General features: G+C 42.2%; 1 protein-coding gene across 14 annotated transcripts in view; it reads left to right on the top strand.

The window, feature by feature from the left end:
• OTUD7A (OTU deubiquitinase 7A) overlaps positions 1-19,138 on the top strand; it is a 280,943-nt gene that overhangs the window by 169,828 nt on the left and 91,977 nt on the right. For all 14 annotated transcript variants that reach the window (XR_010590748.1, XR_010590745.1, XR_010590747.1 and 11 more), the window contains one exon: positions 10,635-10,817. Coding sequence is in view for 10 of the 14 variants with exons in the window: in XM_024101887.3 (XP_023957655.2) it covers positions 10,635-10,817 (183 nt within the window). In the remaining 4 variants the exon portion in view is untranslated. The remainder of the gene's footprint in view (positions 1-10,634; positions 10,818-19,138) is intronic.

Raw genomic sequence — 19,138 nt, 5'->3', positions numbered from 1 at the left:
GTGACCTTTTCTTATATACTTTCATCCTACATAGTTTTAGCCAAAATTTCCTGCTCTTCTTTATAATTTCCTTTGTTGAAATTCTGCATGGATGTTGTTACAAATCTGCCTCCATTATAGTCAGTATTACTTAGATCTTCCCCAATTCTGCATCTCAAATTACATCCTCTACAGTGTGGTATTTACAACTAAATCAAGTATTGCTAGTGACCTTTCAAGTGCCCTCTTTAATATTTTGGAGTAGGCTGAATTTTGAAAGCCGTGTGTGGGATTTTATAGTTGCATTATTCCTATTGTTACTAATTAAAAATAAGGGTCCCCAATCTTGTCTGGGTAATTATATACTAGCTCTTTTAAGAAATGAAAATATAATTAATTTATTACCCATAATAGCCATAGTGAGCTACTTTAGTGGTGGGGGAACACCTAACTAAAAGTATTGCTGCAGCTGATCCCCCTGTCATTCATGTTCCCCTCCATTCTTCACATCCATCCCCCCCCAACATACATTGCCTGCTGGATGATAAGTGCTATATAAAAGCTAGATATTATAATTATTAATGTATTTATTACATACATGTACAGCCTCGTGTGCATCATCTCCAGAGCTAGAACACTGGCTCTGATCCAGCAAAGCCTGTGCTTAACTTTAAAGCATGTGAGAAGTTTCATTGACTTGAATGGAGCTACTCACATGCTATTAGGCTGACCAGATAGCAAGTGTGAATAATTGGGACAGGGGGTGAGGGGGTAATAGGAGCCTACATAAGAAAAAGCCCCAAATATCAGGACTGTCTCTATAAAATCGGGACATCTGGTCACCCTATATGCTATATTGTTAGGAAGTCTTTAGGTGTTCGTCTCTCTCCCCCTCTCCTTACAACACAATCAATTCTGAAATTTCTCCAGGGGGAAGAATACATGACAAATGAAGTGGATAAATATTTTACATTCCTTATATGTGGGCTATTTTTATATTTCAAAATAATAAGGGAAACCATACCTAGGTACAGTGGTACCCATTGAAAAGCTTAGTTCTGATTACCTATTGCATTTCTGAAGAATGAGTGTGCTTCCCTCCTCCCCCCCCCCCAAAGATTGTGATATGTAGGGTCCCTAAAGCAAAGCTTTAAATGTCAAAGTGCAAGACTCTGCTGCTTTTCCATTTCACCTCTGCAAGCCGATAAGCTCGTTAAAATGCAGAGTGAGCTAGAAATATTTTTATTAGAAGAAGCAAATCAAGGCTGTGTCAGAAGATCACATTGGAACTCTTCCAAGAGTGCAGCCACAGTTTATAATTTTTTTTAAATCTGCGGTATTTAGTTTGATTGGATTTTAAATAATCTGCATTAGGGAATATTTAATGTAAAATCCAAGGTAGTGGTGGTGGTATTTTAAAATAGAAGATGTGCAAACCTCTGACTTTTCTATTAGCACAATTTATTATAGTTCAGACTAGGGGGAAATCATTATGTAAGTACTGTACGTTTTTCATCACGCTGAAATGCACAGACCTGTTATAATGGATACTTCAGACAGTTTGTACCTGGGAGCAGAACCAAACCCTGCCAGTCACTGGTAACACGGGAATGTCCTACTCACTGGAGTGCCCTCCAGTTTGTTTCTACTTCCACAGTGGCAGGCAGGGCCGGCTCCAGCATTTCTGCCGCCCCAAGCAAAAAAAAGAAAAAAAAGCCGCGATTGGCGGTGGCAGTTCAGTGGCAGGTCCTTCGCTCCTAGAGGGAGTGAGGGACCTGCCGCCCCCAAATTGCCGTAGGTGCTGCCCCTCTCCCTTGGCCGCCCCAAGCACCTGCTTGTTAAGCTGGTGCCTGGAGCCGGCCCTGGTGGCAGGTGGGCAGCTTACCCCAAACCTCCCTCCTGCAGAACTTTTCTGAGGAAAACTCCAACATTTTATTTCACATTTTCGACTAGCAGTTTGGCTTAGTAATTTGCCATCTAATTCCCAGTCGTGTCCCAAGGCTGCATTTGTCTTTTGGGGTGCTTTCCCAAAGTTACACGTAACCTTTTGAGATCCTGCCATGGCTAGTGCTGCTCAGAAAGTCAGAAAATGCCAAGGATAAACATAATAATAATAATAATTAATGGAGATATCCCATCTTCTAGAACTGGAAGGGACCTTGAAAGGTCATTGAGTCCAGCCCCCTGCCTTCACTAGCAGGACCAAGTACTGATTTTGCCCCAGATCCCCAAGTGGCCCCCTCAAGGATTGAACTCACAACCCTGGGTTTAGCAGGCCAATGCTCAAACCACTGAGCTATCCCTCCCCCCCAACATCAAGATCTGTTTCTCCTGCTCCACTCCTCTTATCTAGTGTCTGGACAATGATCCCTCACTTTCACAGGCCTTGGGTGGCAGGCCAGTCCTCACCCACAGATAACCCGCCAACCTGAAGCATATTCTCACCAACAACTACACACCGCACCATAGTAACTCTAACTCAGGGACCAATCCATGCAACAAACCTCGATGCCAACTCTGCCCACATATCTACACCAGCGACACCATCACAGGACCTAACCAGATCAGCCACACCATCACCGGTTCATTCACCTGCACGTCCACCAATGTAATATACGCCATCACATGCCAGCAATGCCCCTCTGCTATGTACATCGGCCAAACTGGACAGTCCCTACGTAAAAGGATAAATGGACACAAATCAGATATTAGGAATGGCAATATATAAAAACTGTAGGAGAACATTTCAATCTCCCTGGACACACAATAGCAGATTTAAAGGTAGCCATCCTGCAGCAAAAAAACTTCAGGACCAGACTTCAAAGAGAAACTGCTGAGCTTCAGTTCATTTGCAAATTTGACACCATCTGCTCAGGATAAAACAAAGACTGTGAATGGCTAGCCAACTACAAAAGCAGTTTCTTCTCCCTTGGTGTTCACACCTCAACTGCTAGAAGAGGGCCTCATCTTCCCTGATTGAACTAACCTCATTATCTCTAGCCTGACTCACTCTTGCTTGCATATTTATACCTGCCTCTGGAAACTTCCACTACATGCATCCGAAGAAGTGGGTATTCACCCACGAAAGCTCAGGCTCCAATACGTCTGTTAGTCTATAAGGTGCCACAGGACTCTTTGCTGCTTTTACAGATCCAGACTAACACGGCTACCCCTTTGATACTAAAAATTCATATGTCTCTTCATGCTTCAACCACCCTTCCAGAGGACATGCATCCATGCTGATGATGGATTCTGCTCGATAACATTCCAAAGCAGTGTACACCAACGCATGTTCATTTTCATCATCTGAGTCAGATGCCACTAGTAGAAGGTTGATTTTCTTTTTTGGTGGTTTGGATTCTGTAGTTTCCGTATTGGAGTGTTGCTCTTTTAAGACTTCTGAAAGCATGCTCCACACCTCATCCCTCTCAGATTTTGGAAGTCACTTCAGATTCTTAAACCTTGGGTCGAGTGCTGTAGCTATCTTTAGAAATCTCACATTGGTACCTTCTTTGCATTTTGTCAGATCTGCAGTGATAGTGTTCTTAAAATGAACAACATGTGCTGCGTTATCATCTGAGACTGCTATAACATGAAATATGTGGCAGAATGCGGGTAAAACAGAACAGGATACATATAATTCTCCCCCAAGGAGTTCAGTCACATATTTAATTAACATATTTTTTTAACGAGCATCATCAGCATGGAAGCATGTCGTCTGGAATGGTGGCCAAATACCTTTCAATGCCAGCTACAAAAGTGCCATGCAAATGCCTGTTCTCACTTTCAGGTGGCATTGTAAACAAGAAGAGGGCAGCATTATCTCCTGCAAATGTAAACAAACTTGTTTGTCTTAGCGACTGGCTGAACGAGAAGTAGGACTGAGTGGACTTTTAGGCTTAGCGAGTTACATCGTTTTATTTTTGAGTGCAGTTACGTAACAAAAAATTGCTGCATTTGTAAGTTGAACTTTCACGACAAAGAGCTTGCACTACAGTACTTGTATGTGGTGAATTTAAAAATACTATTTCTTTTATCATTTTTACAGTGCAAATATTTGTAATAAAAATATACACTTTGATTTCAATTACAACACAGAATACAATATATATGAAAATGTAGAAAAACATCCAAAATATTTAATAAATTTCAATTTGATATTCTATTGTTTAACAGTGCGATTAATCACAATTTTTGAGTTAATCACGTGAGTTAACTGCAATTAATTGACAGCCCTACCTGAAATACATCTGGGGTAGATCCTGAGCCCAACTTTGTTCCTTCTTTGGAAACTTCAGTATGGAGACAAATGCCAATAGAGGAAAGGTGTTTGGGGTTTCTACTAGAATTTTCCCTTTTATTGGAAGAGGACCAATTGTTCCAAACAAGGTTAGAGGATCTCACACATAACATGCACAATGTAGTTTTTAATTTTAAATGAATTTAAAAAAATAGCTAACCAAAGTTTTTCCAACCTCAAGATTTAGTCAGTTTGGCCTTGATTCTAGACTTGGGCATTAGTTGGGATTTTATTTTGCCCAGTTTATTTATCTCTTCATATTGTGATAAAATACTATACTTTACCAGACAGTTCCCTAACACAATACAAGTAAGCTACTCAGACACTACCTTGCTTTACTAATCCACTTTAAGGAGATTTCCTTTCTATTGTGTAATTATATATTGCTTTATCTCTGCCTTCTGTTTTTACTGTGATTGACAGAGCTTCCTGTTCTTGTTATTCAGACAGAGTTATTTAGGAGAGAAATTCTCGCCTACACCTGTACCTGGCTTTATTTTTAATTTTCCCTTTGATCTATGTGCCTACTATCTCTGACACTAATTAATTCAGAATCAAATGTCTGTCAGAGAGTATATTTTCTATCCTTTACTCTGCTTTATTTGTTGCATTTTTCCATATACTTCTCTCTAACAAACACCAGTTCTGTCTCCTGGCAACCAGGGGCACCTGTATGTGAATCCAGTGACTGTTGACTCCCAATCTTTACTGAACTGTTTGGGAATTCAGACCTCTAACTGATAAGTAAGCAAAGCCACAGAAATAAATGAACATTAGGAATGGTAATAAAGTTGCAGTAATCTCTCCAAAGGTTTTATAACAGACACCTTTCAGTCCTGTTAACTTTTACACCTGCTGACTCATGTAGCACATGCAGGTGTTTTCACAATAAGTGTTCAGTAAGAGCATTATTTCTCTTGACCAAGATAATTCATTTCTCACCCAACTTTACAAGTCATAAAACTTAATTAAATTTAGTATACTAAAAGGATTCACTAAATGCGATTGTAGAGATGGATTTAAACTGTTTGTCTTTCAAATCTAAAGCATACAATAGTAATAGGCCTGAGTTCAGTAAAGTAGGATAAGATTTGTTAGCATTTGGGCAATATGTCTGGCATTTATTTAGAGAAAAGCTGTGATTCAGGCAACTGTAGAGACAATAGGAGGGACAATGTGAGCTCAATCACAGATTCTAGCGAGCGCCCATTCCTAGCCACCCATTAGGACTACTATGAGAGAAATCCAAGCCTCTTTGTTCTGGGTCCCTAGGGTGTTTCAAGCTTCTGGAGCCTGAACAGAGTTCAGACTTTGCCCCAATCTCAGGGGCCCTAAGCACACCCTCAGGGCACAGACCTTCTATGTGGCAACCCCTATGAGTATTGGAACCCACTGTCCAGCTGCTTAGCCCCTTTTTGCAGCACTGACCCTTCAGACTCCCTGGTACTTAAACATCCCCCTCTTCCAGAACTCCACCCCTAACGGTGTGAAGCGTCTGGTTACAGTTTACTTCTCTCAGGGGCACAAAGCAGTTCTGCAGCTGTCAGCCCACATGTACCTCGCACAGTCCAACATCTTTATGTTCTTTTGTGCTGAATCAGGAGAGTACCAATTATGCAAAACAATACAACACTAAATGCATGTCTGTGCCTCAGTTTCCTCATCGAGGGGGGTTATAGCAGAAGTGTTAATAGGATTGTGAAGCAGGGGTGAGGTGCAGCATGGAACTGATTGAAGTTTTTGATGGGGAAGAGTATTCTATCCAGGGAATGTCCTATGTGTTGCTGGCTGGCACAGAACATTTTTTGAGGGAGCCCTCTGTTAACATTGTGGGAACACATCACGGATCTTACAAATTCTATGTTTCATTTGCTGAAACAAGGATACACAGAAGGGGTTTTCCTCCCCTATAGGCTTTAGAAAAACTTTTTGGCCATTTGAGGCACATTCTGACACATTCATTTTCAGCTGTGTCACAGAAATACAAAATTAGATTATTTGCAACTTGGTGTTAATGATTATAGCTCATCTGCAACTGTCACAAGCTCAGTGCATATTTTTTCATGGAGTGTTGCTTAAGCTGACAACCCTACATCCTTCATGTTCAAGATACACTTATGTGTTGCTGTATCTGATGAACTGCTATTAATAGAACTGTGATAGGACTTTGCAGCGTTACTGTTAAATAACACACCAGCTTTCACCCTGAAGTGCCAGTGTTTTGTCCCGCACAATTGTATTCTTTGCACAATGTCCTCCACTGCTTCCATAAAAGCCAGCTATTCAAGACTATGCATCATTCAGTGTCAGAACACTTTTCATAAGAGTAGCCTAAATAAAGGACTTCCATGATGTCAGTCCATTTCAAAAACCAGATTCATAGGTGGTGTAAACAAGTAACACGAGCAGCATCTGGAAACTATCCAAAAAGACTGATTTGAAAGTGTTTGTTTTTATACTCTCAGTTATAACAGCAATTCTTTTATCTGAGATGACAAAGCAGTCTTTCAAGTTTTATCAAGTTCTTTGAAGTCCACACCAATCGGTATGCATTTATTCATCAAAATCTGAACTACAGTAGTACACTGTATACCCTAAAGTGTATTGTTTCTAATAGAGAAAATACTGTTAATACTCCTACCTCTCCAACAACTCTTCCTTTACTTTTGTGTGGGAAATCACTAAACATGCTCTTTGATCCCTTCTAATCTTTCTCCCTTACCAAGGTGACTAATGATCTCCCTCATAGGTAAGTCAAAAGGGAACTTAGATTTCAAGAATATCTACTGCCTCTGACACTACTGATCACTCTCGTTTCTCCTCTCTTTGCTCCTCCTTCAGCACCACCTTAAATCACATCTCATTCTCCCATCTCCATTAGTATCCCTCAGTGTTTTGTCCTTAGTCTCCTGGCCTTCCTTATCTGCTCCTCTGGTTTCTGTTACCATCTGCATATTGATAATTTCCAAATCTAATGCCTGACCCTCAAGCTCCATTCTTCACTCTCACATCTCCACATCTCCGGCATCTCCTGGATGTTCCACCACCATTACACCCTGTTTCTCCACAAAATGGAATTCTTTCCTCTTCACAATCTCTCTTGTCTGCATCCATTAACAGCCTCATATATCTCCCAAGATCACAATTGCATGCAGGTTTGTCTACCATCTTTTTCAAACATAACATTTTGTCCTGTCTTAGCAGTCAGTGTAGACCAGATATCAAAATCTGCATCATGTCAGCTTATAGCAATTAAACGTTGCTGAAGTGAGACGGAAAAAAAGCCATTAGCTCTCAAATTATAAGGGTTAAGTCTCAAAGAGAATGAGGAGGATAAAAATTTGCATTACAGACAAGTCTCTGATTCTTGTCTCTCCATCAGCCCTGCTTGGTTTCTTGATTAATCCTATAGCATGTTCCTCTTTAATATCATCAAAATTGATCCTCTTTCCTTATTATCCCCATTGCAAAAATCTTTTGTCTCTTGTCTTGATATTGTAACTTCTCTGGCCTCTGTCTGTCCACTACTGCTACAGTACTTTATGGCTGTTCCAGTCAGATCACCCTTCTCACTGGATCTTTTTGCTTTTTACCTGCCCCTTACTGCATTAAATTCAAATTCCCGCTTCTTACCTTCAAACTATACATAACCTCACTCTCCTCTACATCTCTGGCTCATTTTCTCCCACATCCTCTCTCATGCTCTATATTGCCCCCAGGTTTCTCTTCCTGCCCTCCTCCTTCTTCCTTTTTCTCACTTCTGGCTTTCTGCTTTTGTTCATGGGCAACAGGGAAAGTAGAACATCTATTATTGTATTTTCCTGGCAGGAAAAAGGCAATTGAAAAGAAGAAAGTCTCTTTTAGGCCCAGGCGGTGAGAAAGGTAATTGTGTTGATTATGGTCAGTACGTTTTTCTCGATTCAATCACTGCTACAGGGTGATTTATGGAACATTATTGCAGTTCCCGCAAAGAGGGAGTGTGGTCACACAGCTGCCATGGGGTGGATGTGTGGGAAGGATGTGTTGGAAGGATGTGTGGGAAGGATATACATGGTGAAAGATGATTGAAAAAGCCTATGCCAGCCATTCAGGTTGGCTAATATCCTGAATCACCACTTCATTGATCTGGAGGGCCTCTTGGCATACACTCTTGGTTGAGGATTTGCCTGCATTCAGATGCCTAGGGACTGCAGGAAATAGAAAAAAAGTAAACGAATGGTCTTTGCCTGTGTCAGATATCATATTTTGCTGCTGACTGGCTGTCTCACGTGGGAAGCAGCTATGGATGTCCAGGTGTACTGAGGAGATTTGAAAAGAAAGAAACCACTTACTTCTCTGTGATTTTTTTTTTTTTTTTAATTCCAAGTCTGCAGTAGCACGTTCATCTGCCATATCATTTGATGGAGCGTAACTCTACACAATTCAGAATTTTAATGCAATGCAGTGCACTTCGATCAAGTCCCAGAGACCACACTCCACTTTTATTGTGGCAAAACTCCCAAAGAAGGTGATTGGATTTTGTCATAGTGTAAAAGGAGACCTCCGGAAGCCTTGAGAAGAGATTATTAGGAAAATCGGCTGGATCCTGCATTCCTTCCATACTCCTGCTAACTTCATCAGGAGTTTGGGGTATGCTAGGAATGCAGGGCTAGAATGCTGTTTGTAATGTGCAGACGTGCCAACTCTCTCAGATTAATTGGGAGAGACATGATTTCTAAGTAAAATTAAGCCTGACTCATGATCTCGTGAGAAAATTCTCAAATGTCAGGGTTGTTTTTTTTCCAGCTGGGCTGCTGGGGCCCCCACTGTCAGCAAGATATGTGACCTGACAGCACCTTAAAGGCTCAGAAACTGGAAGGGAAATAAAGAGAACTCACATTGATTTGAAAAAAGAATTCTCATGATTTTGGGGGGGTCTGACTCATTATTTTCCAATAATGCGAGGGTTAGCAACACTGAGTGTGCTTTAAATTTCAAGAAATACAATTGAGTGCTAAACTTTTATCTGTGTGGCAAAAACACCACTTTGGCCCCATTGGGACAGTCTTAGAAAAAAATACTTCCTGATTGTTAGGGCTTAATATAAGCATGTTTGCTTTGCTTATGGCATGTGAAAGACACACTGCATAAGTAGTCAATCTTAAGGCACGTGTAATGTATGCTGATGATTTTGCATGCTAGTTCTTATTTGAATTAACAAATAAAACCCTGTTCTCGGGATTGATCAAGTTTGTTTATTGTATGCTCTGCTCTGTTGCTTAAAAAGGAAGAGACAGAATTTCTGTTTAAGCAACTGGTTTTGCTGAAGTAGCTTTTGTTGCATGTTTGATAATTAAAATGCTGGCTGATCTTTTACATTTTTTTTTTTATCCTTGTGATAGTATGGGCAGTGAGTGTTTTAAAATGGCTTTCCTCAAAGTAATATAGAGAAAAAAAGTCTGATGTAGATCTGAACAATTAAGACTGAGTGATGTTATAATTAACATTTTACTCTTGCAATTGTTTTATTAGTCGTACATCAAAGAATAGAATGATAAAAGGCAGATGTGTTCTTTTCTACGGTTAAGGATTCATTTGAATGTATGAGCAGTTCCAGTTAACAATATCAAATTAAGACAAAACAGCTTAAAGTTCATAATGATAACTCAGTCAGGGATGGGTAAGAGGCTTTTATTGGAGTTGATCCATGAAATTAAAGTTAACAAAAATTTAACAGATGTTTTAAATAAATACTGTTAGCTCTTAATTAAATCACACTCAGTGTGTGTGATCTTTCACTCCCTTCAGGAGAAATTGTACTAGTTTACACAGCAAAATATATACAAAAGCCTCCTTTAAATGTGACTTTCTTTATGACCGTAAAGTATGTTGAATAAATGGACAATGTGCCATATGTGATCCAATGGATAGGTTTATATACCGAATGAGAGAGAGAGAGAGAGAGAGGTTGAGTAACCCTAAATGACGGTAGGCACTTTGTGGACAAGTTGCTCCCTAAGGACTATGATCTAAAGGCCTTATCCTGGAAGCAAAATAATTGCAGTAAGAAGGCTGAGTGTTATTTGTAGGATCAGGCCTTAACTAGATAGACAACGTAATCAAAAAAAGTGCAATATTCAGCAGCTGGTGAAGTGACCATATCTATCTGTGTATCTTCTGAAGTGTACATGGTTTGTTGGTTCCCCAATTATTGTTGATTTTAAAAGAAAAATATCTATTAGTTCTCTGTTTTATTCAGAGCTATATCTATTTTCAATTATATGAGCCATGTCCCTAAAATGAATGGCAGTTTTGTTAGTCATATCAGACATAGCTATAAATTGTTAACAGAATATTATCTTCCACCTTTTGGTAGGCAAAAACTGGGATTTGACCGCTGCTCTGAGTGACTATGAGCAGCTCCGACAGGTACACACAGCCAACCTGCCACAGGTGTTTAATGAAGGGAAGTACTACAAGCAGCAGGAAAGAGACCCACCCCAACAGGTGAACAAGACTGAACGACCAAGTCTGCAGAGACAGGATGACATTGCTCAAGGTAAATGCAGCTACTTGACCGCCTTTGTGGACAAATAGCTTTTTGGATAATCAAAGTACATTATGCAGGTAGTAGGAACTAAATTATCTGCCACCAGACAAATTATCTCATTGTTATTAACTTTATGGAGATGCTGATGGGTTGGGCCCTGTATTGCATGTTTTTCAGTCCAGTTTATCTTTGCCTATGTTCGGTAGATTTTAAGGTGTAATTGAAGTACACCTCTACCCCGATATAACGCAATCCAATATAACACGAATTTGGATATAACGTGGTAAAGCAGTGCTCCGGGGGGGAGTGGGGCTGCGCACTCCGACGGATCAAAGCAAGTTCGATATAACGCGGTTTCACCTATAATGCAGTAAGATTTTTTGGCTCCCAAGGACAGTGTTATATTAGGGTAGAGGTGTATTCAAATTTAGGGTTTTTAGAGACACTGTGACGTTAACTCTGAGAGGAGTGGGCTAGATGAAGTTATAGACTTTTCCCATTTCTAATTTCCCATGTTGTGTGAGTCCAGAGAAAGTGCCATCATTTCGGTCATTGACTTCTTGATCATTATTTCATGATAAAGGTGGCACTGGAGAAGACATCTGTTGAAGTAACTTTTGTCATGAAAATATCTTAGTCTCTTGATTCCACCCCCATAAAAATGTGATATTGAATTAGTATTTCAAACAAAGGAAAGGGGAAAAAAAACAAGGAACAATTTTCAGTTATAGCAGTTGGTTTCCATTACATGATTATAAGCATTAGGATTTATTTTTTATATTCAAATCGCTCGCTCTCTCTGACTATTGTAACAGGTTTCTTCTAGTTTAATTCACCAAAGAGTTGAGGCCTACATTAAAGGTTACTTTATGGTATGCCAGCTTCTCACATTAAAAAGTAAAGAGTGACCCGGCAGGAATTTGTTGTCATGAAACCCATCTAGACCTGAGTCCTGTTAGCTGAGGATCTGCCCCTAGGAGTGCTACAGTGGTGATGCATTCATGTATGTGAGAAGCGTTGGAAGGGAAAATAATTCTTTTTTGTTTCTCAACAATTTGTCCCTAACCCCACGGGAAAAAAGACAAGACAACAAGAATGTGGTTTAAAAAAGGCATGACTTTATTAAGTAACTGTGAGCTGTCCAGCGCAGACTATCCTTCTTTTGTAATCCATTCCACCCGGTGGAGGGCTGCTGTCAGCCCCTATCCTTCTTTTGGGGTGTTGGTTGCAGCACTGTTGCTATGACCCTATTGCCCTCACTCCATATGAGGGTTAAGAGGGAAGGGAAGACATGGTTGTCTCTTCACTGTACCAGGTGTTAGAAGCCGCAACCCCATTACTCACCTTCGCTAGGAAATACCTTCTCCTAATCTGCTTCCAGTTCTGGTTTATCAGTGAACTAGATCCTTTATTGAACAAGTACCTGCACTGGGTGCCTGCAAAGTTGCAACAAACTGAATTTTGCAAGCTAACCTACCCACTGGGTCCTTGGGCTACCAACAGAACACTGAAAAATCCCACCTTGCCCAGTCCATTCTGGCAGTGAGGGAAAAATTCCTTCTCATCCCCAACAAGGTAACTAGCATGAGCCCACAACAAGGACCAAAAGCCCCAGTCCTTTTATAATCCCAAGGAGAGGGAGCTTTTCTTCTCAGTGCAGAATGGGCCTCTGAGCAGGGCAAAGTGCTTACAAGCCCTCCCTTTGGTACCTGGGAGCCAATAAGCTGATATTGTACCTTCTGTTCAACCAATCACCCACAGAGGCCACCATCCCATGCCCCTCTCCAGTGCTTAATTTGTAATGAAAGTGCCAGAGCTCAGACAATTAGGTGCCGGGGCTCAAGTAAGTTTTTTACTTTAATAACTGATGCGGCAAGCCTAGAGGTGCTGGGGCTATGAACTGCCAAGCCTAGCAGTGTCAGGGATCAGCCCTGGCACAAATTAAGCACTATCCCTCTCCTCAAGCCCACAAAGAGGGGGACAGTGCAGCAATCCTTACAGGAGGGAGAAGGGGTTTTCTTTCTCCTGCTGGCTCAGGCAAATACCCCCACACACACTCCCTCTGAGGCTGCAGGGGTGGGGAAGGGTGGCAGCATTGCTACTGCTACTCCTAATTTAAGGAGCGTCATTGAAGGGCTCTGGAAGCAGCCTTTCCTCAGTTGGTACCTGCTGATCAAAACAAGGCTTTGGAAGGGCATGAGGAGGGAATTGTAGGGTTTCTTTTGACTCAGTCTGAAGTGCTGGATTAATCAGCATTAAAGAAGCAAAACTACACATAAAGGGCTAGAAGTCAATGAACTATGCCCGTTTACAGCAGCTGAGGATCTGAGCCCCTGTCGAAAAGTCAATGTTTTTAAATCACTTGTTTGACATTGAAATGGCCACTTCATGTTTGCTGTAAGCAGTGCCCTACTGATACAAACAAGGGAACTGGATGCCAGAGCTCACAGTAACTTTGTCACCAACTCAGTGTGTTCCTAGAGCAATTCACGTAACCTGCCCTGTACTTCAGTTCCTTCATTTACAAGTGGGAGTAGTGAATAGTGCTGGCTAAAAAGTGTAGGGAAAAAAGAAACAAAAATTTCATCAGAATTTTCCCCCCTTTTTTACCCAACATTCAAAAACTTGCTGAAGAATGTCATTTGGATTTCAGAATTAGAAAAAATTTTTGACTAGCTTTAGCAGAGGATGTTCTGAATGTTAATTCATTATTATTTATAAGAGAGAGACAGTTGGTGAGGTAATATCTTTTATTGGACCAACTTCTTTTGGTGAGAGAGACAAGCTTTCAAGCCACACAGAGCTCTTCTTCAGGTCCATCAATATCTGCCACTGAGGATAGACCTGAAGAAGAGCTCTATGTAAGCTTGAAAGCTTCTCTCTCACCAATAGAAGTTAGTCTGATAAAAGATATTACCTTACCCACTGTGTCTCTATAATACGCTGATACCGACATGGCTACAACAACACTGCATATCATGTCTACAAAGTAGTTTGAGTTCTCAGGATGAGAGGCAGTAGAAATGCTGTGTGATGCATCCATACGTCTCCATTTAAATAAATAGGATATATGTGTGCATGTCAGAGAGTGGAATTAGGCTCACATGATACAGTAATGTTTCTTATTTACAGCACTGTACATGTTCATGGTCTGATCACTAAGGGCCAAGTTTACAAAGATTTGGGCATCTGAGGATGCAGATAAGCAACCAATGGGATTTCCAAAGCTCCTAAGCAGGTTAGATGTCCAACTCTAATTGAAAGTCAATCAGAGTTAGGCACCTAATTCACCTAAGCACTTTGTAAATCCACTAGGCACCAACCTGCATCTTTTGGTGTCTAAAGATCTGGCCCAAAATCACTCACTAACTAAATCCTCACAACTTCTGTGAAATAAATAGGGATACTTAGATTGAGAGGTTGGATAAATTGCCCTCGGTCACTCAGTGACTCCATGATCATAGTCCTGTGCACTAAGTGGTCCTTCTTCTCAAATTGTACATAGTAATTTGTGAAAACAACACCTAAGTAATGGGAGGCATACGGTAAAGCTACTAATTTTGGACAAGCACGAAAACCAGGGAGCCTAGAGAAATTACTGGTCCCAGGAATATCAATAGGAATAATGGGTAGAAACTGAACAAAGAAAAATTTATATGGGACATCAAGGGGAATGTTCTGTCAGAGGGCTCTGCATAGTTATGGAATTGTCTCCCAAAATAAATGGTAGAAGCCCTATTGCTTAAATCATTTAAAACTAGACTGAATATGTTGTAGGGGGAAGACTTGCATTGGTAGGGGGATGGCGTACATGATCCAGCCTATGTAGGTACAGTATTTTCAAGTCACCCAGTAGGAATTCTGATTGTGGTAAATGTCCCTTGATTATACAGTTCATTCAGATTGCACAAAGCAACAATGAATACTGAGTAGTGAAACCGTATACATAAGAGTAAGAAAAAACCTTGCATTGTGCACTTTTAGGGAGTCTTTCATTTAGGAATCCATAGTAATTTTTGTATCTCAGGAATTATATTTTCTGGAGTCCATAATCCATTTTTAGTGTGTGTGTAAGATTTTGGACTATCCAAAGATATCTCGCATAGCATCTCAAACAATAATAAATGTAGGCAAAATAGTTGGCTTTTCAGCACATATCTTCACAAATTTATACGTATCATATAACAAAGGAAGGCACTGATTGACAGCCCAGAACTATCATTGCAACAGTGCATAACTAATTAAGGAGGCATTGTCAAAAGAATATTAAGTATTTTTAATATACTAGGCAGTATGTTCCCTAACAGTTAATGGCTTCAATATTAAAACTGAAAAGTCCATTTTAGAGCTGTTTTTCTTTTTCTATTATTATTATGATACTGTTCTTTGTCATTTGTTTTTAATTGCTTATAGATGAAGACAGGACTTAGAATGTTAAGATTTAACTTCTAACATCTGTTACTATAATATGCTAACAAACAAGATGTTCCACCAAACTTTGGGAATATTTTTTCTTAATAGCTACTGTAGCATGCTGCAGGTGAACCCAGGAACTGAACATAAGAATTGCCATTCCAGATCAGACTAGAGGTCCATAGAGTCCAGCATCCTATTTTTGATGGTGGCCCATTCCACATGTTTCAGAGGAAGGTGAATAAAACCCTAAAAATGTACTCACTGCAACTTTATGCAGTGTGTGCTTGTCTGGCTAGTTGGAAGAAAAGGGGTTATTGTCCCTTTAAAGAATTCCCCCTGCGACTAGCAGCAGGAAGGGGGAAGTTTACCTGTACAGACTGGAAGAGGAACAGGAAAAGGCTGGATTAGGTGTGGGGAGGAGGCAGGGTACTGCCCTTCCAGCAGACCACCAGAAGGGGGAGGGGTATTTATCTCCACCCACCCCTACTGCAGGAGAAGCTCTCTTTCACCTATATCAGGCCGGCAGCAGCTCACAGAAATGGTGGGTTTCCTCTTCTAGACAGACTGGAGCAAAAGCAGCAGCTCCAGATCAGCATGCAATAGGGAAAGGAAAGGGGGACACATGGGAGAGGGTGCAGAGTTAGGGTACCTAGCACACAGGAGGAAGGAGAAACAGGTAGTAACGGGGGGAGGGTGCTGTGCCAGCATCCCAGAGCACAGAAGAAGGGGAACCCCCCTAGCCAGTGGGACACCAGGCTCTTATCAATCCCTGATCAGCAGAAGCTGTTGCAAGTAGGTGGCAGAGGAAGCTGCTGAGGTTACAGGCAGTCGCAGGGACCCACCATGTGGCACTGGGGGCTCCAGGAGCAAGGATGGGCTGAAATCAGACTCATCCCAGGATCACAACAGAGGCAGAAAGGGCAGCGGCAGAGGCAGGACTCAAATAAGTGTGACTACTTCCCTCCCTCCACCACCACACCCACAGAAGCTTTTCCTTGGGTGAGTGGACCCCTTAAGGGCCAGGGGGCTGATGGCCTAGCTGAGCTCTAAACTCTCTTCCCCAACACACACCCCAATTCCATATGCAGGAGCATGTGTGGTGAGCAGCCTGGGAAGCATGGGGGGGGTGGAGTAAGCACAGAGCAGCAACAGCCTGAGCCAGGAGAGGAAGGGCTAGTGGCTTCTTTCAGGTGGAAGCGGGCTGGCTGTGCCCCCCCATATCACAGACTAGTGAGTGGGTGTCCCCTTGGGGGGGCTGGCTGGGCTCTCCCCACCACCAAGCAGGAGCACATATTATGGGGGGATCCGTCCAGTGTGCAACTAAATGGAAGCACCTGAGTGAGTGGGGCAGGATTGCTGGCTGTGCTCATCCCTCCCCCCCAGGTGTGTGGCAGAAGGGTGGAGACCAGGTGGCTGGCTAGTCTCGCCCCACCACCAATAAAGCTGTGAGGGGCAGGAATGAGACTAGGGGAGTAGAGGGGCATTCCCAGAGTTTGGAATTTCTTATCTGGGATTTCCAAGGTCCTAAAGTCCAGACATTAAGGGGTAGGCAAGCAGCCCCACGGGCATTCTGCAGCCTACACAGAGGTGCAGGACCAGGGTGCAGGCAGCAGCCAGTAGAACATGACTCTCCTCAGTTGACAGAATGTTACATATCAAATCTTGGACCCAACTCAGGGAAGGAACTTAGGGACATGGGCCAACATCATTGAGAGAGCTCCTCTGGGAGGAGGGGGCATATGGTAACAGAAATGCAGGATGGCTGCAGGCAAGACTCCCACCAAAGTTGAGAACCAAATTTTGTGAAAGTGAAGCACAGCTCAAGGCTGGCTGTTCCCCAGGCACCAGCTGAGATGGGGAATCAAAATTAGGGAAACAGGCATGGCTCAGGGTTGCTACAGCCAAGCTCCCAGCAGATATTGAGAACCAAAGTCAGGGAAACTGAGATGTGACCCAGAGAGGCTGTAGCCAAGATCCTAGCTGAACCTGGAGCACAGGCCAGTGTTGCTGCAGCTAAAACACAAGACAAAATTGGGGAAACTGAGGCATGGCATCCACGATACATAGAATCATAGAAAATCATAGAATATCAGGGTTGGAAGGAACCTCAGGAGGTCATCTAGTCCAACCCCCTGCTCAAATCAGGACCAATCCCCAGCTAAATCATCCTAGCCAAGGCTTTGTCAAGCCTGACCTTAAAAACCTCACTAGGTAACCCATTCCAGTGCTTCACCACCCTCCTAGTGAAAAAGTTTTTCCTAATATCCAACCAAAACCTCCCCTACTGCAACTTCAAACCATTACTCTTTGTTCTGTCATCTGGTACCACTGAGAACATTCTAGATCCATCCCCTTTGAAACCCCCTTTCAGGTAGTTGAAAGCAGCTATCAACTCCCCCCTCATTCTTCTCTTCTGCAGACTAAACAATCCCAATTCCCTCAGCTTCTCCTCATAAGTCATGTGTTCCAGCCCCCTAATCATTTTTGTTGCCCTCCGCTGGACTCTTTCCAATTTTTCCACATCCTCCTTGTAGTGTGGGGCCCAAAACTGGACACAGTACTCCAGATGAGGCCTCACCAATGTCAAATAGAGGGGAATGATCACGTCCCTTGATCTGCTGGCAGTGCCCCTACTTATACAGCCCAAAATGTCGTTAGCCTTCTTGGCAACAAGGGCACACTGTCCAGCTTCTTGTCCACTGTAACCCCTAGGTTCTTTTCTGCAGAACTGCTGCCTAGCCACTCAGTCCCTAGTCTGTAACAGTGCATGTGATTCTTCCGTCCTAAGTGCAGGACTCAGCACTTGTCCTTGTTGAATCTCATCAGATTTCTTTTGGCCCAATCCTCTAATTTGTCAAGGTCCCTCTGTATGCTATACCTACCTTCCAGCATATCTACCACTCCTCCCAGTTTAGTGTCATCTGCAAACTTGCTGAGGGTGCAGTCCACGCCGTCCTCCAGATCATTAATGTGCAACAACTGGGAGACCGTGGCCTATAACAGAAGACTCTTTACAGAGGTGACACCTCAGTCAAGGGACGCTGACTTTTAGCACACTTTGAGGCAGGGCAGAGAGAGGAAGCTGTCCCTGAAGAAGAAACATAGTGTTGACCCAAAAGAGGGAAGATGGTTTCCTCATAGGCACACAGCCCAGGGGTAGAGACAAACCCCCAGGAAGGCATGCCATAGCAAGGGATGGGGGGGAGGAGGGATTAATCCTTTCCTCACTTGACACATGGTAATTAAATCCCAGATGTAAAAGCTTACTTAAAACCAGCTTTGCATGTGGAGGGCCACCTGAATACAGTTTTTTTGTTTTGGTTTGGTTTGGGTTTTGGGGGTTTTTTTTTAAGCAAGTGTGGATTCTAAAGAAGATACAAGCCTGTTGATTTTGTTCCACACTTGCTGATAGGTCTTTTATTAGATTTGCTTGTCTGGAGACAAATTAGAGACAGGCAGGTGTGACCAAATGTGCCCCGGTGTTCACACCCTACACACTATTGTAATAATTTTTGTACAAGGTATTTCTTGGGAGGTATCATTTAAAAACTCATTGCTTGCTGATCAGTAATATCATGGCAAAATTTGGCCTTGAGATGAAAACCTTGTCTGTGTTTCTGGGACCTTGAAGTGAAAAAAATTCTCTAAATTATATGTGAAGTTATAAACCTAATGTGAGATCATGACTAGAAGTATGTTTTCCAGAGAAGTCGGGGGAGCCACTAAACCAGTTCCTCAGAGACAAAGAGAAAGTTGACACCTCAACCAGGTGTAAACAAAGCTGATTGACCCTTGCCTGCTTAGTGGCCATTCTTTGAAGGGAGAGGGGGCAAGGGCAAAAAAAATCTACATTTTTGCAAAGAAAAAGCACGGAGTTCCCTTCCACAGACTGCCTGCCTTGCTCCCAGATGGAA

Source organism: Chrysemys picta, chromosome 10 (genome assembly GCF_011386835.1).
Source record: "Chrysemys picta bellii isolate R12L10 chromosome 10, ASM1138683v2, whole genome shotgun sequence".
Lineage (NCBI taxonomy): Eukaryota > Metazoa > Chordata > Testudines > Emydidae > Chrysemys > Chrysemys picta.
The sequence above is the reverse complement of the archived record's forward strand: the minus strand, read 5'-3'. Positions and strand labels throughout refer to the sequence as shown.